The following is a 26,857-nucleotide window of genomic DNA, read 5'->3' on the forward strand; positions in this document are numbered from 1 at the left end:
AAATAGTACATTTCCTGTGAATCGCTCACTTAAATTAGCTTATCATTACTTTGTTTTATAATTTTGATCAGGCAAATTACCGTTGGAAAAGCAGCTTCACAAAGATGAAAACGTTCATCAGAGATAGTTAACTCACATTTGTCTTAGGGACGGTGACGTTTTACGTTGATAGAGAAAAATGATAACAACAGCAGAAATGAATTCTAACAAAATAATGTTAATTTTATTCCATTAGAAATTATATTACAGACATAAACATACATTTAAAAATGTTAAATGCTAACAGTTTATGAACACCGACACTAAAATCAAACGTGACTTTAAGATAAACAGATATGTCATAATACGATGTTTAATGACATTTACTGATCAACGAAACACTGGAGCAACATATTCAGAATCATCTATGAAATGTAATTTGTATCATCAAAACACCTTGTCATGAAAATGTAGCAAAATTAAATGACTTTAAAAGGGGTCTTGTGGCTAAAGTAAGAGTATTATATTCAGTTAAAAAGTTAAAGGTCCATGCCTGAACTATAATTCGTCTGCATTTGCTCACGTTAAAGGCTAGATTATCTATCTAAGAATTGAGAAGCCTTTTGATCAAGCAGTTTTCTTAAAAGAAGGAAAACTGACCTAAGAACTGAAGGGACATGGTTCTCGCTTTACTATTTATAAAACGCATATTTTATATGGGAGAAATTAAATTTGCCGTCGTCAAATATATATTAAGATGTCAATAGTAAGAAAATGACAGAAATGTGATTTTGTTGCAGCTCAAAACCTAAAAATATCAGTGTTGAGGGTCCAAAGTGCAACTAAACTGGTAAAAACACATCAGCGCATACATGTAATGTGAGTTATGTCATTTCGACTTGACTTCATTGGGAACAGGAAGGCCTTTCACGGCAGACACAGCATTTTCTACCATCCTCTGCACCATCCTTCTAGTAGTGGCGTACGTGTTGGTCCCAACGTGGGGTGTGATCAGCACATTCGGGAGGCTGAGGAGAGGGTGATCCCTGCACACAGCAAGCAGTTAATGTCAATTAAAGTTTATTTCAGTTAAATCAAAGAATACCTCGTTCCATTGTATGTGAAAACCGGTAAATGGATGAAGAGTCTGGGTGTTTTCAGAGAGATGGTACCTGGGTAAAGGTTCAGGGTGAGTCACATCCAAAGCTGCTGCTCGAATAGCTCCAGTCTGCAGAGCTTTGACTAAAGCATCCTGGTCCACAACCAGACCTGACATTAAAAACAAAGAGACAACGTTGGAGCAAAAATGACTGCTTGTTTACAGCTTAAGTCTCTGAGAGGCGTTATTCCCACCTCTGCTAACGTTGACGAGTGTTGCGGTGGGTTTCATGAGCGACAGCTCCCTGTGACTGATCAGGCCTGTGGTCTCAGGGGTCAGGTTCACCACCAGCACGACAAAGTCCGACTCTTTAAGCAGGTCGTCCATGCTCTGGCAGTAAGTCGCTCCCACCGCCTGCTCATCTTCCGCACTCCTGAGCAAAAGCAAGACAAATATTGTCTTGATTTATTCTTTTTTTTTTGCTTTAATTTTTCCAGATGTCGTAGCTTTCTGGGTTGAGTATTGAATCTGCAAGTCAAATTTCTGGAGAAATTTAGCTGTTGAATTGTCATTTTTACCTTCTGCTTCTGTTGTGATACAGGATTCTCATGTCGAAGCCTTTGCTTCTTTGAGCAATTTTGTATCCGATGTGTCCCATTCCAATGATCCCCAAAGTTGAGCCCGTAACTTCATCACCCATCAGGCTTTGTGGTATGTGGGTGGTCTTGGGATCAACAGATAGAAGGTGGCCTAAAGGGAGACAAACCAAAACACCTTCATTATTAACATTCTTTTTGAAGGTGACTTATTAGTGAGGTGACTTCTGACAAGCACACTGAAGATTAAGAACATTTTACAAAAGTAGCTCAGCCGATCTCACCCTCAACGATCTTCCGTGCTGATGCCAGAAGCAGACCCATGGCGATATCTGCAGTGGCATCACTCACCACACCGGGCGTGTTGGTCACCTTCACGCCGAGACTGTTGATGTACGGCACATTCAGGTGGTCGATACCCACTCCCCCGTTGGAGACCACCTTCAGCGAAGGCAGGGAACTCAGCAGCGAAGGCTCTGCTGCAGGGCAGCAGTTCCACAGAAACATGGCCTGGATTTTTGGGCCGTACAGGTCGGGGTTTTTCAGAAAGTCTCCGTGGCAGACGATGTGGAAGTGCTGTTTCATGATGTCAGTGAGCTCTTCAAGGTAACCCTGCTCGCCCACCTCTGAGATCAGAGCCCATGGCTTGTCGTCTGCCATCACCTGCTGGGATGAAAACAGAAGTTTATGCTGGATAGATCTAAAAAGAAGGTATTATTCTTTATTTAGTTTGAGGAAATCAATTCATGTAGCTTCTGATGTAAAAACGTTTCTATTTTGATTTAACAGAAAAAGACTCATTAGAAAAATGGTGGGTGACGCAGAGTCGCATTTTCCTTTATGCCATGAGGAGGCCGCTCAATGTGTTCCACAGGACACATTCAGAGTCTTACGGGCTGCACGCCTCGACAGACTGTTTTAGGTGGGAGGAAGTCAGACCCTCGAAATATTAGAAAGGTGGTTTTAATGTTGTGGCTGATCTGTGTACATATATTTTTCTTTATGAATGCATGCGTGCAAAGTTTGATTAGACTACTAATTATTACCTTCCAATTTGTATGCAACGTGCAGAGAGGCAAAAACATTTAATGAGAGGCAAAAACTTTACCCGTGGTATTGATTTGTAATCCCTCCTGTGAACGTGTACCAACTGATTTATCTCATATCAGTACAGCAGCTCATCTTTGTTGGTAGATATTTAAAGAATAACCTGTGACACATTTACAGGCTGGATTTAAGTAATGAGAAATAGAGTTACAAACCCTGGGAACAGACCTGAGTGTACTCACAAGTGTTTCTTGTTCTGACTTCCCGTGTATGCTGGTGAACCAGGAAGTACTTCTCAGAGGATTTCAAAATATGAGCTCGACATCAAACTGTTGTACCAGTGAATGAAGCCGCTTCAATTTCAAGTAACACAACTACTTCTGCCACCTACTAATTAAAAATAATAGTAATGATGATGGGTAATGAATGAATACTATACTATGTATATCTGAACGTATAAGAATCGATGAAATGCAGGATTTTATGAGCAGCATCATTCAGATGGTTGAAAATATTAACCTGAGTTTGACATTTACCAGAACAAACCTGAAGACTTGAGAGGACGTCAGACTTTGACCAAGACTTCTCTTTGAGCATCTTTTCCATCTGTACTGGGAACAATCTTATAAGAAGTCTTTTTTCAAATTAGATTTGAGCTCTTTACTGAAACTCAAATCTTTACTCCCTTGGACATCCAGTACCTTCATACTTATATTTGTACAGACCCACTTTCTGTGTAAATCCAGACTATCTTTGATTATTCTTTATAGTCACAGCTGTTTGAGGTGAAGATAAGTTTTAGGCTGGACACTTAGGATTCAGAAGGCTGATCTGTAGCAGAATGCACCTCATAAGATCACTTCATCACATGAACACAAAAATCAGGTGTGTTTGATGTATTATAGTATATATTAGTAATATTACCTTTAACACTGCCAAAACTGTAATCAAAGTAACATGAAATGTTGCTATATTTACAAGGTATTCTAAATTGTTGGTGAGATTATATAACTAGTTCTCAATAATTTAATGCTTAAAGCATTTGATCTTTTTCACCCATTCGCCTTTTAAATGAAGATACTGACCAAATATTATTTATGATTCTTATTGTCAGTCTGACAACACATTAAACCCATTGCTAGCACAAAATATTAGTACAAAAACAGTTCTTAAAGTCAAAGTATTGCTTTAGGAAGACGCTTTCTGTTCAGCCTGTCTCATCCTTGAGCCAGTTAAAGTGGGTTAGCACATATTTTGACATATTAAGAAAATAGTACATAAATATGTGGTCTTTGTAACAAGACTAATGCAGGTAAATAGGTAAAGGAAGTAGTTAGTTTCTTGGGGGGTAATTAGAGTCAAGAGCTGCGAAAGGGTTAAAATAACAGATTAGAGTGAAAGGAAAGTTCATTCATTTCAAATTCAGTTCTGACTGACACACTGTTGTTGGTGCAGACCCGTTACACTAAGCTGGAAATGTCTAAATAACACGCTAAAAAATTAGACCTCTGTCGTGGGATACTCCTGCGCCATCCTGTCCATCCTAACTGCAGACTGTACGTTACCGTTTTCTGATGCAGATGTTGCACAGATGTGCGCAGGTTTGTCACGGTAGAAAGCCTAGATGTTTGAGTTGGAGCCCACAGTTTCGTCGCACACCGGGCATAGCAGAGCCATCGCATTCTAGCTGGCGAGTTATTGATGCTGTAAAAAGTAGTTAAATAATGTAACACCAGCGAAATAATACGGAAAAGGGGAAAATAAGAAAAATAGTAAATCTGTGAGAAATAACCAGCAAATGGTGTTGGTTTGGTGTTTAAAGAAGAGAAGGTGTAAACATGGGATAAAAAGATTTGTTTCTACACGTGCACACACAGAATGTTCTTTTACAAAATGACACAAAAGTCCAATTTCTAAGAAATGATTATCATAGCACTTGTGGGTGCTCAGAGAGAAAACGCATCAATAAATTACATTGACTAGGATCACCAATTCACTTGATGGAGTCAGTGCAGCTCATACCTTTGCAGTTAGTCGTTCTCAATCCCGTTGTTTCCTGAACATGGAGGCGATAAATTCTGACCTGACCTAGATAAGAAGTAAACAGATTGAGCTGGAAGTTGATTTAAAAGCTACAGTGAGGGCCATCTATTGCTTCTGGCATAGGGAGAAGGGGAAAAATTCATTTAAGCCCACTGGCTGGTCAGGAGAGGCTCTGGGCTGGTGATTGAGTCACAAAACTAAGCGATCAAAGGTCATTAACTAACCCACTGTCCATAAAGAGACAGTACATGTTAATGTACAATACATGTTACTGATTATGAATGGTTCAACTGTTTTTCCAGTCCTCTCACTGTTAGTTTTCATCATGTTTTCTTTCAAAATCAGGTGAAATTTCAGCTTTGGTTTGATAAAAACTAATAATTCCCAAAGGAAAAGTTAAGCACACTGTAGCAGAAAATAATGATTGCAATAGCACAATGCTTTGAGAGAAGGAGTAAATATGTTTTATATTCGTAAGTGTTGGGAAATGGGAAGAAAAGCTGAAGTGGAATGAATTCTGACATCTGTACAATGTGGAGAAGTTGTACGAAAATGTGAAACATGTGAAAAGATGGAGTGCAAGCAAAGACATAACAATCACATACTTCTATGTATATGCAAATCCAAACATAAAATGAAACCATGGGGGTATTTTGTAAAATTGTGTTGGTGTAATCAGTGAATTTCATTTAATGGCACTGTAAACAGCAGCTGAAGAGGGGAGAAGAAAAGAAAGTAGAGCAGGTCGGAGAAACATGCTGCAGAAACCACTGAACAATCGCTTTTGACATGAAAAGAGGAAATCTTGTGTGGGAAATGTATCTGAACCACTTGGAAAGTGAAGCTGGGAGCTGATCCAGAGCGGTTGGTGTGCACATGAATCTCTGAACTGTAACCATGAGCAGCCGTTGTGGGCTGAAACAGACTCGCCTATAGGGACATCTGGGATTTAGAGCCAGCATTCAAAGTTGAACTTCGCTGGTGGGTTAGCTTCTGACAAGGTTTCTCCACAATTTTAATACATAACAGTTTCTTTTAAACCCTGAATATTTTTTACGTCCACTAGGTGGCATTAAGATATTAACCTCTGACTGTGAGGCAGCGACAAGACCTGCTTCAGACTTTTCACTGATGAAACTCTGCTCATGTTGAAGGCTTATGTTTTCTCTGATGTTTATCAAAAGCCATTAAAAGTATGACCCTAAAGACAGCGGAAACACAGTGTCAGACGGCGTCATGTCATGATTCACATCTTGTGACTTAACGTTAGGACATACATAGCTTTGGTGTTGCATGGGGTTGAGTTTAAGCTCAAATTTCTTTTAAATGCCTTGTGATGTAAAAATATACGGTACTGTATGAGTAAAAACTTTGACTGATAGGAAATTAATTGAATTATTCCTAAATTCATCTTGTCTGATCATTGGAAACCGTCTTGTTTTGTATTGTAACATTAAAAAAAACATAGAACTAATTTCCACACATTTATAGGGCTTTTTTTTTAGGAGTAAAAAATAACGTTTAGTTGGTAAATTGACCACATGTAGGTTTGGTTAACGTCCTCTTTATTGAAACAAAATTGAACCTTGTGATATTCTTCTGTCCATGTTTCCTGTGTCAGTCTTGTTGGATGACTGAAAACAGATCTAATTAAAGTGACAAGATTGATAAAACTGATCCAGATAAGCCATAAACTGTTTAATTCAGCAACCAGTGTAAAATTAGTTAAATCAAATCAAACCAGTTAAAATGAGACCCAACTCGAGGAGTTGAATCAACCCTGACAGATTATCAGAATCAGAATCAGAATTACTTTATTAATCCCTTGCGGGAAATTCCTTTGTTGCAGTGCTCTCATTACAGAAAAAGAAAAGATGAATAAGAATAAGATAGGGAAAAAATAAGAAATCTCAATATGTACAAAAATACAATAAACAGTAAACAGTAAAAATACTTTACAATGCTACTCAGTAGCTAATTATTATGTTGATCCAACTAAAATATATTCAGTTGAAAGAACAGAGTTGATGCTGAAAGAGATAAATGTGTGAAAACGTTTTCTGTTCATTGTGTGATTCATTCATTCAACAGTTTATCATATTAAGCACCTGATTTATGCACAACCAACAAGAACAAAGCATTTAACACACCTAAACTCAAACCTAAACCTAAAAACCATAAAGACGAAAGGTTAACGCAAATTTCTCAGATGCTGCATCAAGGCGGGACGTGACATGAATGAAAGGTAAGATGAAAGGTGAGGCCTGGAGTCTAGACGCTGGTGGCTGGCTTTTGTCGAGGCTCCATCTTGGGCAACTGGAGAAGGTGGAGTTGGGGAGGAGGTGGGATGTGCGATCTGGAAGGAGAATGACAGCAGAAGTGAGATTCATAAAGAGTGGCGCAGAGACTGACTGGCTGGATAAAAAGGTTTGACAGTGTGGCAGAGAAGTGATGGAAAAGCCCACATAACAAGAAAGAGTGGATGAAATGCATCAGGTCTCCCTCATTGACTCATTAAAAGTCCCATATCCCAATTTTCTTTTTGCACTCTGTTTATAATTAGTTTTTGTCTCATTAAGTTTAACTGACAGTTAAAGTTACCAAAGCTGGCATCCTCAAAGATTATGCAGCATTCCTTCTAACCCAAGAGAAGGGTGTTTTGTTTGAGCTGTGAAATGTTTACAGCGCACTCAAGGTCTTTAACAGCAACGTCCTGCAGGGTCACAGTCTCACCTCTTTAAGCCAGCTGTAGCTCGTAATAAGGATGGGGAGTCATTTTTGATGTGATTGCCTGAATGTGCGTGTGTGTGTGCGTCCCTGCATCAGAGCATCAGGGACGGCCATGTGGAGCTAGCTGCAGATCAACAGCTTACCCACTTCACTGTTGCATAATCTCTCCTTACCCTCCTTCGATCATCACCTGTTTCTGCCGTTCCTCCTCCCATCTCACATCCCCCTCGACCTCTCCACACCACCTTCCTTCACCTCATCTGTCCTCCCCTTCCCTCTCCGCTCTTTCCATGTCTTCAGCAGCTCCTCCCAGCCAGATGCACCTCCCCGTGATGTCCGTAAGAATGTGAACTTAAACTGTAAAGGGCTCACTTAGGCTTTCATCAAGCCAGTTGAGGCCTCCAGCCAAGCTCCACCCACCATCTGCCGTCACGTCAAACAGCAGGGGGCTTTTGCAGCAAAGTGCTGAGTCATTTGGTAGATAGCAATTATACCTTTGCTTTATTACACAGTATTTTGGTTAATGTAGTCAGTGCTGCTCCCAGATGTCATGGAAGTATGACTCATCACATTGCATCAGGAGGACAAAGGAGGGTTATGGTCTCATTAAAAATGCATATGAATCATTGCACCAGCTTTGTTTCCATCCGTTCCAAGAAAGACTCTCTTGTTATAACAATATATGTTGTGTTTCATGTCGGAGTCTGGTGTCTGCAGACGGTTTTTAAATCTAACTTCTAATCTAACTTGTCATGATACAGCACAGAGACAGTAAACTCCATTACAGAGTGTTGACGTATGTCCACGGCTCATCGTGACTCAGCTTATCTGCCTTTAGTGCTCCTTCATAGGGGGTAAAAATAAAACAAATCAAACAATGCAAACAGCTTTGTGATGCAATGAAATATTCTATGCTGTGATGTCTGATCTATGTTTTGCTTCTTGCAGAGGTCAAACAAGACAAATTTAAGTTTCAATCCACAGTAGATCACATTTTTCTGTTGAAAATAATAATAATCACCCTTAAAGAGTTCGAATTTGTTATTTGATGCTTGTTTTACAGCACATTTGATGGTTCACGAATTTAGAAATTACTTCTATTTGGGGCTTTGGATTTAGATTTCTGGTTTTCTTTTGTAATTAAGTTTTATTCCACATGTTGTAGAGATAAATCATTATGTCCTTTGTCTTTTTAAACACACAATTAATAAATTAAGTACATTCCTATACGTCTGTTATATTACGCAGCGGTAGAAGAAGTGGTTAAATCTTTTACTTAAAAGATAAAATACATTTTAATAAGCCTGCAAGTAAAACTCTTTTAAGTATTTTCAGCCAAATACACATAAAGTATCAAAAGCAATATTTGACAAAAAAAAAAAATCAACATGACTGATTACTTTGATCTTTTAATGAATGAATAAACATTTTATGTGTTCTTTTTGGGATTATTCAGACACTAACTAAAGTCAAACATTTCTGAACATAAACGGCCATCATCCAAACATAAATCACGTGTAACCCGCCAATAATAATTATTATCTAATATAAAGAGATTACAATTACACCAACACTGACCCCCAAAGCCACTATACAATTACATCTATCCAAATTAGGTGCATACTAGCCTGCTTTTGGTATTAATCAGCACCAAATGTTTTATGGTTTATAAGTGGATTGTGTTGAGTAAGTTTATCTGAAACTAAATATGTAAGATTATACTGGTATTGATGATAATTAATCATTAATCATCAACAATAATATTGGTATAAAACATATTGATATTGTTTTAATTAAACACATAGGATGACATTATAAATTGATCTCAGCTGATGAAATTATGTCATTATTGAGTGATTACAGTTTTTATTCACATGCTCTAATAACAAAAGAGATTTATTCTGATATTGAAATTGCAATAATGTTTTTATTGTGAATGTTTTTGGTCTTGAGTTACAGTCTGATGCCATCACAGCACTCTCTGTAACAATGCATTATATATGAAAAGAACAGATACATAATGTCTTGTTTGTGACTGAGTTATCAAATACTGTATTTACCCTCTGAAACGATAAAACACTTTTGAAGTGCAGGTATGATGCTTGACGAAACATTGGTGTACATGGATTCAGATCCTGAAATAACTTTGCACAGTTAGATCTGCAAATATGAGTTAATGTAGCTGTTAAACAGATGGTTCTTCATATTAAAGAGCCATAATCCCTTCAAGCTTCTCTGATTTGGATGTGAATACCCTCACATTAAACCTGAGATTCTGAACATGCCGTGGTAAAAAGTGAAAGAAAACACGTCGGTGTCCTTATAAGTTTTGTTTAATCTGTTGTATGAGAAGTTGTTGCAAAACAGGGAGCTTTATAAGTTCAAAAGAATTAAGTTTTATATGTTAAGAGCGGAGGTATTGCATTAAACTGATAAATACAAAAGGATCAAATACAGATGCTATGTTGGTAATACTCCTATGATAATATTGTGATTTCATCTCAGCTGACAAAATCAAGTTGTCAGTCATTTATTTATATTATTCTTAGGATGAATGCTTTGAATAATAATGCAGTGAAAACCAGATATCATAACAGCCCAATCTACAACGTTTATTACCACCCTAACCCTTTCCTGGTGAACTCTTGAAATGATAACATTTATCTTAAGTCCCTTTTTTCTACCTGGGCTGCTCTTGGACAGCTTCAAAGGGATTTCCCCTCCTGCAGGTGCAGCTGTGTGGCCGAAACTCAACAGAAAGCACACGCATACACACAGATTTGACACCTGTGTTGCTCTGATGCTTCTGAAGAAGCTCAACATGCAGCCCTCAGCATGTCCTGGTTGAGAATAAATTCACCTGCTGGGTAATCCAGTCAGCTTGAGCATTAGTCTGCTGCTCATGACGCACAGCTTGTTGTGTTTTCTTTTCTTTCTGCAGGAGATCATCTGCTCTCCTCTGATGTCTTCTGAACTGTGCTTTAAGCGCTAACTCAAATTTAATAAAGCATTTCTACACATGATTGTTACCCTGATAGGTAGTTTGACCATGTGTTTGTAGAAACTGCTGGAAAAAAAAAACACAGTCATCGTGTTCAGTGGTGAATGAAACACCTACATTTTGATGCATCCTTATGTGTGAATTCCTATGCTGAAAATTTGTCACTTTCTCTGAAAACTCAAGCAGAGAGGGCTGCCTGAGAGAATAGCTCACCTTAAAACTTATGTTTCCTTCTCAGCAGGTTCAAAGCAGCACAAGATTGGCCCTGTCTTAGTTAGGTAACAGCAAGAAGAGGTTGTTGGTTCTTTGCCACGCAGCTCAGTGGCTTCTCCAACCTGCACCTGCTTCTTAGCCTCTAAAGACGATCTTACTTAATGACAGATCCCGTGGAGAGCCATGGACCTGCTGATTTAAAGGGTGGCTGTCAAGTTCAAAGACTATTGGCTGTTGAGCTGTGGCACAGCAGGCATTGCTGCAGTGTGCCTGTGCGAGTGCATGTGCTGAGGACGCATGGAGCGCAGTGATGGGGTTTGCTCGTCAGTGGACAGCCAGTCGGATCAATGTTATGCAAACCTATTAGTCAGAGGTTGAGGTACTCAGGGACTCTCCCTCAGGGTCAAACTAACTGATGAGCTCTCACCTCTTTTAAGAGTGAATAACAATGTTATCTGCTGGTTAAATGCCCCTGACAGAGAACTGCATCCCGTTGCGGATGCCCCTGCATTTTGAATGGAAGCAGAAACGTTTGGAAATGTTACCTGAATTTGAATTTTCACCAAAACCAAACATGTGAACGATGTAAATATTGAAAAAATATGTCCATTGATACTTTTACTTCTTTCTTTTTTATTTGTTTATGTGAAAAAATCTAATATTTTAATATTGTTTGCAGTATTTTGATCAAAATGAAATGGCGCCAAGTGCTAATTATTATTTTAATCTACATTGTAGATGCTCACTTTGCACCCTCTTTTTTCTCACTTTGACTATACTTTTTGGAAAATAACACAGCGAAAAAACTGCACCTGAACTAACTTAAAAATCTCATCGCACATTTTTTTGTGGTAACAAGAATAGTCACTGCTGTTTTACTACATGCTTTCATTATTCATGCAGCTGCAACAAAAATCGAGCTCACATGAAGATTTGGCCTGAATATAGTCCCGCAGAGATGAAGTTTCTGAATAATTGCATTTAATTGCTATTTTTCATAATGTATTCATGGGCTTTGTCAACATAACAAAGAGTGGTGCATATAAAATTTCAGCTCACAGGAGCTGAAAAGATGCCTCTTGTTTGCATAGGTCGTTAAACTTCTGTGTTTGCTTTTTGCATGTAATGGATCATTGTAAAGTATGCCTGTGTGATCAGTATTTTGCTGACTCAACCAGAGGGAGGGGTTCTCAGTGTACTTTATAAGGCCATTAAGAAAACGCTCTTGGAACAGCGGCTGAATAAGCCCTGTGGCTTTGACTTCCACTAATCATCTTAGGCAAAGCATGCCTCCCAATGTGCCTGCATGAGAACACCTGTGCTGTGCAACAGCGAATGCATGGTGGTTAAAATCATAAGCTCTCCCCTCATACGATACTCAGAAATAAGCACGCTTATTTCGCTGTCACTTCAGCAGAACTTAAAGTCTGCAATCAAGTTGAATGACCTTTGTTTTCTTGTCACAAATGATCTAAAAGAAAGTCATAAAATCAGTTGTTGTTCCGACCAAAGGCCTGGGCTTAAAATACTCAATATCTGGGAGAAAACAGAATAGCAAGCTGGACAGAAAGAATGCATGCAAAACTATACCTAGAAAAATATTTAAATAAGAATGTGAGGAGGGATGAGCTAATTATGCATATACCGATCTGCTGTTTGTGCATCTCTGCTTGTGCTAAGCTTATTAGCATATCCTTTTAAGCTTTTGAAATAGGACTTTTAATGGGTTTTCCTGTGAGGACAAAGTTAAAACTCTCATCCGACACGTTTTTGTCATCTAAAAATATACAATGAATTTCAGATGTTGGTGACAAGCAAAGCAGAATTTGAAATGAGTTAAGGGATATAATACACCATCTATTTTTTCATCAATTCAAATTTTACTCTTGAAAATGTAAAAAAAAAACTTGTTTTTTAATTGTATTTTTTTATCGTTCATTTGTTGAGCTTGTTGAGCCTTTGTTGAGCCATTTGTTGAGCCTCTATTTTTGAGACATTAATTTGAAAAGGCCCAATTTACAATATTGCCGCTGCTCACTGCTTGCAGTCGGACCCTAGATAGTTGTATTTGATAGAAATTCAACAACTTCTATGTACATTTTAACATACTAATCGCCATTCATGTACTGGGCTATTGTTGCCAAGACAACGCCGCTCCCCATTGGCCCTCGCTGCACCATGTGATGCGCAGTCTTGACGTCACTGTGAGAAGCTGTGGGGCTAAGCGGAGACTGAGCAGCGGCTCAGAAAACTGCTTGCTGGAGTTTGGACTGAGTGCAGCCTGGAACAACAGCTCTTGTGTGGCTCCTGCTACAACCCGTTAGTTTCTCTAAAACTTTGACTGTTTTTTTCCCTTTGACTTGAGGTAATGGACTATTAAGGAAACTTTAAGCAAGTCTTCAACAATAATTTACAAGCGAGGTAAGTTGTGGCTAACGAGTCTCTCCCTCATAGTTTACTCGCTTCCTGATACTTTATTTATTTTCCCACAGCTCAGGTGAGTTGAGTTTTCAGGTTGAACAAATGTTCTTGCAGGAATGAACTGTTAATGTACTGTTGCCACCGCTTTTATTCAGCTGGGCTAGATATCCAGAGCAACAACACTTACACATTTTCCTCCCTAACTTTGCTGTGCAGCAGCATTACACGATGCTAGCAGCGGAGAAGGCTTCACCTACATTTCTAATCGGATGAAGCTGCTCCTTTACAACCTTAATAAACCTTCAGGAGGGAAGGAGAGGTCCTCGTTGTCTTTAGATTTACCTGAAAATGAGTGAGAACAGGAAGTGGAAAAAGGAGTCCTGCGACCACGTACGGCAGAGTATCTCATTTCAGCAAATACGCATCAGTCAGTCAGTCAGTGAGTGGATTAGGGCAGGGAGGAAGGGGAGGAAGCTTTTCTTGACTGGCTTTACCTTGACAAGTGAGTGGAAATGTTTGGTTTGACTGCAGATAAATGTCTCTGGTAAAGTGTGAGATTTTCAGTCACTTTGTTTTTTGTTTAAAGAGAGGACAGTCTTTAGTGCAGTTATATGTTAAAACATGCAGCTTTCTTTACTTGTGTTTAATGCTCTTTTATATGTGTACAAATGAAATATTTCCAGGTTGCTGTTTATGTATGACATTTTTTTTTTCTTAATCTCTTTTTGGTACTCTTGACCAAGTGTTAATTAACCAATCTGTGTTTTCTGTCCTAGATTATTGTGTGGGAGTAGAATTTGAATAAAACTCACGAGAAGAGGTCTTCAATGTCCCTTTTGCATACACATAAATGTTACAGTCAGAAGAAGAAGAAAAAAAAGAAAGAGGTTTACTGATACAGATGAAACATTTAGGTGCAGGAAATGAGAGGGAAGAGGCTCAGTCACTGAAAACTACCACTAACATGCAGCTGTGTGACTTCCAAACTTCTGATTTGATTTTGGTAATTCAACAACTCAAGCTGCCAATAAAACCTAACAGGGAAAACTGAAAGACCTGCAGAGGTGTTGACACAAGGGTGGGATCGAGATAATAGCCGCCTTGGTGTTTAAAAGAAGCTCTTCTAAACATTTTAGAGATGCCGAATTCTGACAAAGGTTTGCTAAATTTGAACAGATGTTCTATTTCTGTGCGCGTGGGTGTCTTGTGGGTTTGTTTTGGGCCAAGCTGACCGCGTTGGCAGCGCGGCCTGTAGTTAGGCTTGTCTAGGCAGCAGTCAGAGCTCTTTTGAATTGAATTAGACCGTTTTTACAGAAAGCGGATGGGGAGAGTGATTGGGTTAAAGCGGAGTTGAGTGGAACGTCAAACTTGGGGAGGAGAGAGAGCTAAAAGAGATTGAGACAAAGGCCGAGACAGAAAAACAGATTATGACCCGTCGCATAGATAATGTCGTGGGTAGACGGCTGCTTGTCTCTCATGCTGTTCGGCAGATATCTGACAGAGAAGGATGGGAGGTGTTCAGTCATCAGATTGACATTTCCATCTCTGTAGCCATTTGTTTCTCTAACAGGCTGTTGGAGAGAGAAACACATTTAGATATTCAGTGCAAAATAAACGGCTCTCTCCCCCATATAATCAGTAGCAATTTGCTGTGAATGTTTGTACAATCCGCTGTCTGTTTTGCAACTCCGCTCTCCCTCTCGCAGTTGTTGTCAGTGAGGCCTTTTATTTTATCTTGTTCTCATTCGCTCCCTCATAATGGCTTCAGTGTCAATTGTGGTTTTCTGCAGCGTCTTGACGCACAACTCTCTGGCTCACAATGGGAGCTCGCGTGTGCTGCATTATGATGAAGTTGCCTGTCTTTGGGTTTCTCAAATGTGGGAGGGATATATTTTTTAAAACAGCATTTCAAGCACGGAAAGTAAAGGGTTTATAGTATTATCGGGGGACGGGAGGGGGACGTGCCACGAATCTGTAATTCACCTCTTCGTCCTTAATGATGTGTGGGAAAATGTTGGAAGATGACAAAAGTTTTTGGGATGCGTCAGTGAGTCCCTGTTGACATGTTAACACGAGGTTGATTTTACACTGATGCTCACTGAAATGACAAAAAAAGGTAGTAATGTTTTTTTTTGTTGTTTTTTTGTCATAAACATGCAAGAAGTCATTGGAGCTTATTTTAGAGATGCGTGTGGGTTGTCACCAGTGGCTCAAAGAATCAGCAGATGACTCCAAAAGAAACCCAAAAAAGGAACGGAAACATTTAGTCAGTTTTCTAAGGAGCTGCAAATGATTAATATTAATTGACTTATTGGTTAATCAGATCTTTTTTACAGCTCTAAACTGAATGACGTTCTCGTGACAGGACCGTTGGCGTCATACGATCGTCCTTCGACCAGAATCGTATGAAATGGTCCTTTCCCTCTTTCAAAATGCAACGGGTAGCAATTTTAAGTAAATCAGATGTATGCACTGTAACATTCTCTCTTGTCTCAGTTGTAAAAACCTTCCACCAAAATGTTTTGACTGATCGTAGCTGTTAAGTTTTCTGAGATTTCTGTTGATCAAACAGATCCCGCAGAGGGCTTTCTCCAGACTCTGGGACAGCTTGGACCAAGAGTGGTCCAGCTCTGACCTTCCACCAAATAGCACGGCAGATTGAGTTGCATTCAGACACTCGAGGAGTCACTGAAGCAGTAAGCACACGTTGTCGAGGCACTTGTAATGTGAGCATGCATGCTCCCAAAGTTATGCCAGACTGCTGCAGCTGCAGCTGCGTGGTGGCTTGATTGCAACAGGTTGGTAGCTAGAACTTGTTTATACATGATCTGAGACAGATGCAGGACATTTGTTGTAGAGCTTGTAAAATCTAAGCCAAAGTTTTAAAATGTGTGAACATTTCATCCATCTGCAACATGTACCGTGTGAGCTTTCTATAGTCGGCCACTTGAGACTGGTTGTTGTCGGTTTGAGTTACAGCCTCCCCAACATGCTCAGTTCTTCACATGCAGCTTTAAATGAAACCTCAAGAGTGAGGTGAAACGAGTGGTTGCAGTTTTGGCACATGCACTAGTTGCTGTCTTTTGGTGCTGCGTCGAACTGCACATGAAGAATCCTGATGTTGAGGACTTAAACTTTAAAGACTGTGCTTTCAAGACTTTCAAGGAATAACATCAGGCCTGCCAGCTGCTTGAACCTCGTCCAGTTCTTTCCTCCAACGTTGTTGGAATATGAGCCACTGCATCATTTTGGCAAGTCTGCGGCAGAAATCAGATGTTTTTTTGTCTCACAAATAAGAAAGTCAAACTTCCGCTCTCAATCAAATGTCCTTCGCTTACTCTATATAGGAACATCTAGAGTCAATAATTTGGAATCCGCTTCATTTCACATTGTGCATCAGGGACTGTATAAGAAAGCAGTCTTTATTCGCATCAGAGAGGAAGGCATTCAAGTGGATTAGCCAAACGGCATCAAATGTTTGCTGCTGGGCCACAATTATCGTGCACTGCCGAGCACAAATGAGGCAAATCAGAATTACTGATAAATCAATTTAATGGTAATAAGATTGAGAATTGTTATGCTGCAGAACTCTAAATAACGTCTGTTTGGTGTTGCTTTAAATTAAATTTTGACATGAGCAGCAGCCTCTCAGATTCCTCATATTCATCCTTGGCTCGTGCTTAAATGTGCTGTTTCAAATAGTTTGTCACAGCTGAGATGAAATGTTATTTGGATTTGTGAGTGGATATCAGCTCGCAGATCCTGCAGGTCTAATAACTGCTCACCTGTGAGATCAAGAATAGCTGCCCTCAGCTTCTGCAGCCTGGCTGCACATGCATCACATTTCGTTATGAATGCATCATTCATAAAACGGCTATCTGCGCTCAGGTCTCTCTGACGCCCTCCCCCAGCTCCCTCTGCTCTTGGATTATCTGTTGTTCTCTTGCGTTAAGAATTACATGCAGGATATAAATGGAGATTTGTACCTGTTGCATAAGTGGGCTACAAGATGTTCTGGGATGAGGGGCTTTTGATTTAAACGGCTCAACGTCAGCACAGGGCAAAGACGCCGACTGCACACAGTCGTGGTGTCAGATGTTGTCTTGTTTGTTTCTGTTTGTACTTTCACATGTTAGAAAAGTAAGATGACCATTTCTTGACTTCAGCTTGATTTAAAACGAAATTCACGACTATTACTTTTCATTTTGCGGAAGCCATTTTGAGGAATGTGGCATATTTAGCTGAAATTGATCCATTTTGCTTTTTTTTTTTTTTTACAATTTAATTAAGCTTAGAACTGAAACCACAATATGTAATATTACAAGGAAACAGGCCTCGATTTCTTTGTGTGTTGAACATGACATGTTAGGCTTGGTGATCCTTTACTCGTGATGCGCTTTAAACGCGTGCACTTCACGTCTTCATGGAAGCTGCAGTGATATGAAGTTATGTCCTTGGATGATTTATGATGTTGCCCACCCTGTTGGATGCAGCGTGCTGTGTTGTTGGCTTTGTTTTTCCCAGCCCGTAGATCTTGTCCTCTGCTTCGTTTTTAATACCGTCTCTGGTGAACATGCTGTTGTTGCTAGAAACTGAAAGGGACAGCCTGTTCTTCTCATGTTCAATAAATCTGCGCAAGCTGAGGTCAGCGGCTCTATCTCGGGTCTGTCGTCCTCTCAGAAAGTTAAACTGGTGCTCACTTTCTTGTCCTGACCTCATGACGTGGTCAAGGGGGAATGTGTCTCAACCACGTGACCTTTCCCCTTGTAGAGGGCTCCATTATATAACCGTGCCATCACTGGTCTGCCAGGAGCCGCAGGTAAGAGTCTTAATGGTTAATTGTGGGCATATCCAGAAATAGCTAAGTTCTTAGGGAGATGGGATGTTCTCTGGAGGTCCGAGCTCTCATCCCCCGTGTTTCTTCTTCTTTTGAAATACACAGACGCTCAGCGAAGAGTAAGGTTAGGTTGTTGTTATGGCTTCAGACACTATACTAATAGGAGGGCCGAAACATATGATGGACGGCCAACCTGCTCGGAGAAAAGCGTCCTCTCTGCTTTCTCAGTGGGAATTTGTTGGGGTTTTTTTCTGGTAAAGTGTCTGGACGTAACTTATTCCTATGAACCGCAGTCATGAAAATACGAGTAAATTGGAAACGTAATTTTGTTTGATTTAATTAGATTTTAATGAAATCATTACATAAACGAAGAGGGAACAGGACATTAACCCCCCTCTCATAGTTTTTGGATGTGCTACATAAAGCATTAATTCATGCTCGCATCTGCATGACCTGTTATTGATACGATATTGATAAAGCAAAAGTCAGTGTTTGCTGCTTTTCTATTTTTCAAGTCATTTTGTCTTAGATATCCTTGCGTTTGACAGCTTTTCCTGATTTTTTTTTTTTTTTTTTTTTTTTTTTTTTTGTTGGACTAAACAAAACGTAAAGCAGATGTTCAGTCATTGGCTCAATAGTGAAAATAATTGAAACTAAATACACACATTTAAACAGTCAGTTTGCTGATTTATCCTCCAACTGCTTTTGCTTGAAAACGTAACATGGTGTGAGATCATAGTGATACCATGTAGTGTAAAAGCTTCTGCATGATAACATCAGGTTATTTTTATTGGCAAGTCCTGACTGAAATAGGTTATTTCAGTTATGTTTACCTACTTATATTTTATTTCTAACTAAAGCAGGATTACTAATACCTGAGCTGACACTCCCTGAACTTGGCGATTCCTTTTCCTGGTGGTCCCCCTACATGATTAACCCGCTGAAGAAGCCAAGTAGTTTTAAAGTAGACATTTAAAAAAGACTGTTGGTTTGATGACGGAGCCAGATAATCAGTATTATTAGTTCCATCTGTGTTCTCCTGCTTTGATAAGTCAAAATGTCTCCTGGAAACTAAAAAAAAAAAAAAAAAAAGGGACCTTTTTAGGCGAATTGATTCAGTCACCGACATCTAAAAAGCCTAATATTTGAGGACAGATACTTTGAGGTGCCCAGTCTTTTTTGCTCTGTCTAATTTAAAGGCAGGCACACTTCCAGTCTGTTTGATTAAAGTGAACGTGGCATGATTATTTCCAGTCATTTAATTCTTAATCTTGGAACCGTTTTAGATGAGCTTTCTCTCGGGGGGGAAGCCTCTTATGAGTGAGAGAATTTGGTGGAAGTGTCTTTTCTGATTGGTCTGAGGGGGGCAGGGAAGAGGGCGTTGGTGACTTGTGAACGTGTGCGACTCGAGGTTGCACCAGCCAGGAAGATGCAGCTAGTCAACAAAGGATAAACTTTGGCAAATTGCTACGTTTTTGAGCACGAGGATGTGCACTCTCTTGCTGGCTCGCACCGCCTGCAGAATTTGACCATAAAAGGAAACCCTGCTTTTCGCTCACTGTGATGTGTGCGCGAAAAGGGTGTAGTGAAAAAGTTTAAGATGATCAGACTTCCTTTTAACATTCTTGTCCAGCATCGAAGTGAACTATTGGTAACAGCTGGGAGCTCATTTAAGGTGGCTGACACGTTGCTAAAGCTCAGTTTACTCTGAATTAGTTAAAGCGGCGGTCCCCAACCGTTTTTGCGCAATGGACCTGTTTAATGTCAGACGATATTTTCACGTAAAATGATACGACCAACACAAAAACTTTTTTTTTTGTTTTTTTTAAATATAATAATAAACGTGAATCCACTGTGTACTTGCATGTAACTTTTAGTTTTGCCGCATAGAGTGGGCTTGGTGCGTCTGTTGGGGTTTTTTGGGAAATCGTTCATGCTCGAACTATTTTCTTAGCCACCTCACAGCCGTGGATAAACTTCCGCTATCAACGTAATATCAACGAACATCCAGTCTTCTATAGAACTCAATGGGATTTACAAAATGTCAAATAAAACATGACAGAAGCAACTTTTCGCAACGAAATTTGATATGGATTACCAGTGCACACCAGTAATCACTCCGGTGAGTTGATGATTTTGAAAACGGACGTTTATGGTGCTTTTACGGACCTTTTTGGACATGCACATGACTTGCCATTCTGAAGCAGGTTGAGATGAATCAAAATTAGGCAAATACCGGAGACAGCAGTAAACATCAAAAAAGCGGTGAGGGGGGTTCTAAAACATTGCAGACGACTCAGAAAAGAGGCTTAATGTTGAAAATACCGCAGTTATCCTTTAAGTAGGTCTCCTGGTATTGTCTGTTAAATGCAGCTTTCTTTTTCTTAGTGGTCATGGGCTCTTCTTCTGTCTCCTCACTGGGCCTTTTCCCCTTTGCAAAGAAACTTTTCAAAGACTGTTTTTTACTCATTTTGCTAGCTTTCGGGTTTAATATTAGCGCATCACGTTACCGAGACAAGCCGTGAGTCATAGACGGATGTAACGGAGAGAATTCGGTTAGTTTTCAAAAGAAAACATTGTTCAGACTCGGACAATAAATAAAACGGAAATAATGTATGTTATTTATTCTTTCTGTGCGGCCCGGTACCAAACGACCTGGTACCAGTCCCGAGTACCGGGCCCGGGGGTTGGGTACCGCTGGGTTAAAGGGTGATATGTGTGAGCTATTTATGGGAGTGAGCGGGTCAAATAAAGGAAGAATTTGCCTTGGTTCACACAGTCTTACTAAAAGTTACCAAACTGTTTAGTGAAATGATTTGGCAGGAATTTGGCTTCCAGTTGTTTGTATTTATTTGCATGTTTTGTTTTGTTTACTTTTTGAACTGAAGTGGTTTCCTTTTTTACTTTTTTAGTTTTAATTCATCTCAAAGTCACTCATACAGCTCAGAAAAGCCTGATCTCCAGCGAGGCTTGATGTCAACCTGATGTCTAATTTAGGTGTTGCAGTGTTTTTACCGTGATCCTGAAGCACCCGGACTAAATGTAGTCGTTCGTTTATTTACTTTTTGTTAAAGCACCCTTTTTAATATCTCAGATTTGGAGTATTTAAACAGAGGTGAGAGAAGCTAATACGCTGGAAACTCAGAGTTGACTAATCTTTATTTCCGTTCCTGGATAACTTGGCTTTGAATGACGGGGCCGATCGTATCGCTGTCCTTGGCTAAGCTTTTTGCAGCTCCCTTCGTGTCTTTCGCCTGGGGAGCCGAGCAGCAGCTAGCAGCCTGACGAGGGAGGCTGTGAAGCACATTAACTGCAAAATAAAGGAAATACTGCGTCTTCTGTTACATTTAACAATAATTTGTTTCTGAGGATTGAACATTTTTTTTTTTTTTTTTTTTTTTTTTGTTGTTGTTGTTGTTGTTGTTGTTGTTTTGTTGTGTTTTTTTTCCAGCTGATATTATTTTATGCCCATAATCCCAGTTTATGATAGAGATGAGTATGAGAAAGTATGAGCAACGCTGCTAAAATCTTAATAAACATCTCAACAACTGATTCGGAGGATGTAAGTTTGTGTCTCAGATACTGAGCCTCAAAGTTCCTGTAGGAAATGGAAGTTGCTTCTGCAGAGATGCGTGCACCGCCTTATCGGCAGGTGTGGTTGTGCATCTGGAGTAGTTCTACAACGTGCAAAGACTCTCTTTTTGTTTATCATGTATCTTGCCGTCGTTGTTTTTCTCATAACTTTCATTTGCATTTGTCATGTAATAGAAAACAAACTTATTTAAAAACAGACTTTGTAGGATTAAAACAAACCAGACGCTTTTATCCCCTGAAAAGACGGACTCTTCGTTTAAATGAGACAAGAAAAGGCTCGGTTTGTCTCACAATCGAAGCACCGAACAATACAAGAAAACAGAATCAAAATTTGTGTACGATTTGTGTCTAATTATGCAAGTTTTATCAGCAACAACGGGTCAAACCAGCAGCTCAAGAACCAGATGTTTCCCTCTGGAATATTTCACCAAAACAGCTGCTGGTGAATAATCATCAGGTTACTGGAAAAGTGGCTCCTGATTAATGACGCTGTTGCTATGTATGTGCTGGATGTTTAGATCTTTCATCAGCTGTATAATATGTCAGTGCTGAGGTCAAAGCTTCTCCCAAAACAAACTGAATATTTTTACTTAAACGGCTACCTTTTTGTCTCTCTCTGTCAGCAGTCTAAAGCGCCGCTTCCCTCACATCAACCACAGCCTCAACAGAAGCAGCGACCATGGGCAAACAGAACAGCAAGCTCCGTCCCGACATCATGCAGGACCTGATGGAGAACACGGACTTCACCGAGCACGAGATCACCGAGTGGTACAAGGGTTTCCTGCGGGACTGCCCCAGCGGCGCTCTCTCCATGGAGGAGTTCAAAAAGATCTACGCCAACTTCTTCCCCTACGGCGACGCCTCCAAGTTCGCCGAACATGTCTTCCGCACATTTGACGCCAACGGAGACGACACTATTGACTTCAGGGAGTTCATCATTGCCCTCAGCGTCACCTCACGTGGCCGGCTGGACCAGAAGCTGAAGTGGGCGTTCAGTATGTACGACCTGGATGGGAACGGATACATCAGCAAAGCAGAGATGTTGGAGATTGTATCGGTGAGTCTTTTCTTTAGTTTAGTTTTGCTTCCTCTTATCTTTAATCTTTGTTTCAGCCAATTAGACTTTCTGCTTCTTTAGCTTTACACAGTCTTCACCTGGAACTTGCATACCATCACGGTATCATCATGCTCCTCGGCCCATTTTTCTCAGCCATCCATACCTGCTGCCACATCGCATATCCATCTGCTTGTCTGTTCTGCACAGTTTGGCAGCCCACAGCAGGAAAACCAGCCACTGAGTAACTTTAGCAGTTCCTCTGCGGTCCTCCTCTGAACCTCATAGGGACTCAGCACAACTTCCCTCAGCCGTACACTTCTCCGCTTACAGCTAACTCGAGCTCTTCGCCTTATTGGACGAATGCTTCGGACTTCTGTCAGAGCGCCACGCTCAGACACGCACGTCTACCCTGCAATCTCATGCACACGTTGTTAAATCACACATCGCGGTGCCAAATTGAGCAGAGCGCCAAAGAATGTGTAATCCCATTCTCCGAGTCGGAGCTCTTTATTTATGGTGCATGCGTGTGTGAAGTGAGCAGGTGTTTATGTGTAGATACACTTATACATTTTTAAAACTGTGAAACACTCAAGTGCAGGGCAACATTTAACGGTTATTTTCATTGTTGAATGGTCTGTGATCATTCTGACAGAAAGAAGAAAATCCATTATACAGTGATTATACTGACTGACACAGTGCAAGTTGTCTTCGTTCATTCATTCAGTAGATTTCGGTTAAAGATGAACGAGCCGTGAAAATATCTGTGTTTAGCTTCGTCGTTGTCTTGGTGGGTGAAGTCTGAGCGTTGTGAGATGGTTTGCGTTAATATTCTAACGTGGTCCACAGTGAATCGTCTGGTTGAAAGATTGTTGGAGTAAAAGACGGGGAATTAAGGCAGCTTTACATGTTCACGTTTTCCGGATTTTTAACGTTTTTTCTGAAAGCAAAGGTGCAGACCTTTTGTGTTCAAAATGTGCTTTTCCTTTGAATGGCTTCTGCTCCCTTTTCTGCAGTTGAAAGGTGCTTTGGAGCCAAATAACCTTGCACCTTGGTCCTCAGGAGAAGTTAAGAATAAGCCAGTGAGGGGTTCAAATGGAATAAAACCAGCTTTGGAACAGACTTGGACACTGATGTAATGACGCGGTTCCTCTTTAGCTCAGGGAAAACAAGTCGTCTCCAAACTGGCACTCGCATTAGCCCAGAATTAGTGCCTGATTTAAGCTGGTCAAAAAGTGTTGTCGGAAAATCTAATCCGTGAGATAACAAGTGAACCTTTTTTATGTTTCATCGTCTGTTTTATAAACTTTTTAACCATATGTTGACCTGAACGCTTCCTGTTTGTTTGTCCGCGGTTAATACAGGCAGCGGAGCCAAGAATAAATGAAAGGAATCCTTTATTTGTCTTTCTGCAAAGATAAATTGATTGATGGGATCAAAAAGATGTCTTTTTTTTTTTTTTTTTTTTTACCTCTGCAGCGTACTGTGCTTTGCTGTTGTGCTTCTGGCTTTACTCTCTCTGTGCTCGGTTTTATCTGTAGTAAAACTGAAAGGTGTTCTTTCTCTCTTCGCCCCGTTTTCAGGCCATTTACAAGATGGTTTCCTCTGTGATGAAGATGCCCGAGGACGAGTCCACACCTGAGAAACGCACAGATAAGATCTTCAGGCAGATGGACACAAATCGAGATGGTAAGACTCGACTCTTTATAGTCAAAACCAGAAGATAAGATGAAACCCACAATGAATCCCCGTCTTTGTAACACTTGATACTTTGCTGCAACAAATAAACAAGACAGTTGACCATGAAACCTGTCTCTGTGTCTCTTAGGTAAACTGTCCCTGGAAGAGTTTGTTGAAGGAGCGAAGAACGACCCCTCCATTGTGCGGCTTCTGCAGTGTGATCCCAGCGGTGCTGGGCAGTAGAAAACTGGACTCTTCCTACTGATAAATTTACACATTTTCAAAGTCTTTCCCATCTGACCCACCCAAGGTTTTATTATTTTTTTTTTTAAAGCATTTGATACCTTGACCTTTTAGAGGCACATAAACACACGCACACACAGCTCCCCACATATGACATATACCAAAGCCTGATGCATATATAATCTTCCAGACAACCACATTTACACACTGTTCATGCGCCTCTATTCCCAGTCAAAAGCTCAACACACACATGGGTCTCATATGTGGTACAAATAGGACTTGAAGGCCTGAAATCCCATCAAAGACTTGTTCAAATCAAAGCTGTCCGAGAGGATGGCCAGCGGGGAAAATCCAGCCGAATCCAAGTTTGCCCGTTTTTATTTCCTTTTTGTTATTCAGAGCACAAATCCCCGATTTAAAGGAAATTGCGCTTGTTTTGTTTTATCTTGGAGACTGACTTGGGTTGTTCAGTGACGATGGACAGATCTTTACTAAGTATTGCAACAAAACTCCACGTCAACACTGGAAGAAATGAAGGTCTGAGACTACTGGTGTTATCAACGTACAGTGCGGTGATTCAACAGAGGAGATCTGGGAATTGTTGAATTTTTTATTTCTCCCATGTATATTTTGGAAGAATGTTACAAACAAAACTTACTCAGATTTCTGAATGAAGGGGAACTGTTGTGATTACAGATTCACAACCATCGGGTTTCTTGAAAGTGACTTTTTATGCCAAGTTCTGTACACACACACACACACACACACACGGACCTGACATATGCATATAAACTGAGCTCTGATTCTCTTTCTCCGACTATGGTTTAACAAGCGTATAAGGAAAAAAGGATAGATGTTATACGAATATATAGTATGTACTTATATATTCTTTTACTCTGTGACAACATTGGGGCAATTTGCTACAATGGAAGATATTCACTTTGAAAATTTTCGACGTATAAATTATTGGAGTGTGATGACAAGCATTTTAACTTCTTTGTCTTGACAAGTATGAAAAAGAGTTGTTCGGTGTATTCTCTCATATTTGTGCTAGACCTAAGAAAAGAGGAGAGGACCACATATTGCTGTGCATTCGACTTCGAAAATGATTTGCGAAATTTTCATTTTGAGGTTTCTTTTCTCCCCTTTTAAGAGCGCAAAAAAATGTCCACTCGTGATCTCCCTCATCGACCATATCTTTAAGGAATCTGGTAGACATTCTGCAGTGGGCATGTCCTCTCTTGTCCGTCTGTGTTTAAACGCTCTGCACATGAAAATGCAAGAACAATCTAAACATTTAGCTGCAGATGTGACGTGTCTCCTGAATGCACTTTTTTTCCTTCATCTGGGCTGATGATACTGTGACGGCTTGTTTTTCAGTATATGAGACACATAAATGACAGATCAATGGACTGACGATGGTTGTGACGGCAGCAGACCCCACTTTGATTTCCAGGTAGCTCTTCACTGCTTCCATCTGTAATCGTTTCCACCTGCTCTGTCCCTGCTGGGACGCCGTAGTTCTCAGCTGATAAATGTGATTTTAAAATTTTTTTTTTTTTTTAATTTCCTTAAAAATGGGGGAAAACCGCAATGATAGTACAGTTGTCATTAGTTCTCTGGGGTTTCTGCACATTTCAGTGAGGCGATCAGGTACTTCGACCCTCAATTTCATTTCAAAAGTATCTTGTGGTCAAGTGCCAAATATAGATCAATGAATAAAAAGAGGAGAAACACAGTATTGTATCTGTTTAAAGTGTACAATTGTTACCTGTCGAACAAAAAAAAAGGACTTTGTCACTGTATCATTTTGTAGATTTTGTATTGTTCCATTCTGTGTTCTGTGTAGTGTGTCCATTTTGTTATTCAATAAAAGACAAAATGGGGAAAATGGCTGTTGAATGTGTCAGAAACCTTTTTCCATTCTGAGATTCTGGGCTGTCCGGAGAACTAAGAAACTTCAAAATGACCTTTTGACTGTAATTTTGTTGCAGATGTCTGTTGGTCACTCACATAAATCCCATAGTTGAACATAACATGTCAGAAAAGCTGGAATATGAAGTTATTTTTAGAGACCGTTGGGAGTTGTTGCTAAAGCACACCTGCCTAACATTAACGTCTAAGTCTCAGGTTAAAATTTCCAACCGGTGTTAAGGTTTATAAAGCAAAGTTTCAGTATCGTCTGCCCCACCAGCCTTAGCTGAGTTTACGCTAGTTTGTGTTTAGCATCTGAGAAGTTAAAGAAAACTATATTTAAAAAAAAAAAAAAACATTTGGTCAAATTCTAGGCCGGTCATTAAAAATTCTTTGACATTTATTT

At 39.9% G+C, this 26,857-nt stretch overlaps 2 protein-coding genes across 10 annotated transcripts in view; one reads left to right on the forward strand and one right to left on the reverse strand.

Moving 5' to 3' along the window:
- Positions 1-232: 232 nt before the first annotated feature.
- LOC142367565 (putative 2-ketogluconate reductase) overlaps positions 233-26,857 on the reverse strand; it is a 379,644-nt gene continuing 353,019 nt past the window's right edge. The window contains exons 1-6 of one of the 6 annotated variants that reach the window (XM_075449567.1): positions 2,964-2,999; positions 1,959-2,340; positions 1,657-1,828; positions 1,333-1,511; positions 1,152-1,248; positions 233-1,025 (exon numbers count right to left, since the gene is read on the reverse strand). In XM_075449567.1, the coding sequence (XP_075305682.1) occupies positions 869-1,025; positions 1,152-1,248; positions 1,333-1,511; positions 1,657-1,828; positions 1,959-2,334 (981 nt within the window). In that variant the 5' untranslated portion in view covers positions 2,335-2,340; positions 2,964-2,999 and the 3' untranslated portion in view covers positions 233-868. The other 5 variants (XM_075449569.1, XM_075449566.1, XM_075449570.1 and 2 more) reach the window with 5 other exon arrangements.
- LOC142368143 (neurocalcin-delta B) lies at positions 12,931-26,432 on the forward strand. 4 transcript variants are annotated; one of them, XM_075450230.1, is made up of 4 exons: positions 12,931-13,129; positions 22,184-22,617; positions 24,198-24,303; positions 24,443-26,432. In XM_075450230.1, exons 2-4 carry the CDS (start codon positions 22,240-22,242, stop codon positions 24,535-24,537), a joined length of 579 nt encoding a protein of 192 aa, XP_075306345.1. In that variant the 5' UTR covers positions 12,931-13,129; positions 22,184-22,239; the 3' UTR covers positions 24,538-26,432. The 4 variants fall into 4 exon arrangements, with proteins under 4 accessions (XP_075306345.1, XP_075306346.1, XP_075306348.1 ...); XM_075450231.1 differs by having other exon boundaries at positions 22,187-22,617; XM_075450233.1 differs by lacking the exon at positions 12,931-13,129 and adding an exon at positions 13,611-13,631.

The sequence above is a fragment of the Odontesthes bonariensis genome, chromosome 18, assembly GCF_027942865.1.
Source record: "Odontesthes bonariensis isolate fOdoBon6 chromosome 18, fOdoBon6.hap1, whole genome shotgun sequence".
Classification (NCBI taxonomy): Eukaryota; Metazoa; Chordata; class Actinopteri; order Atheriniformes; family Atherinopsidae; genus Odontesthes; species Odontesthes bonariensis.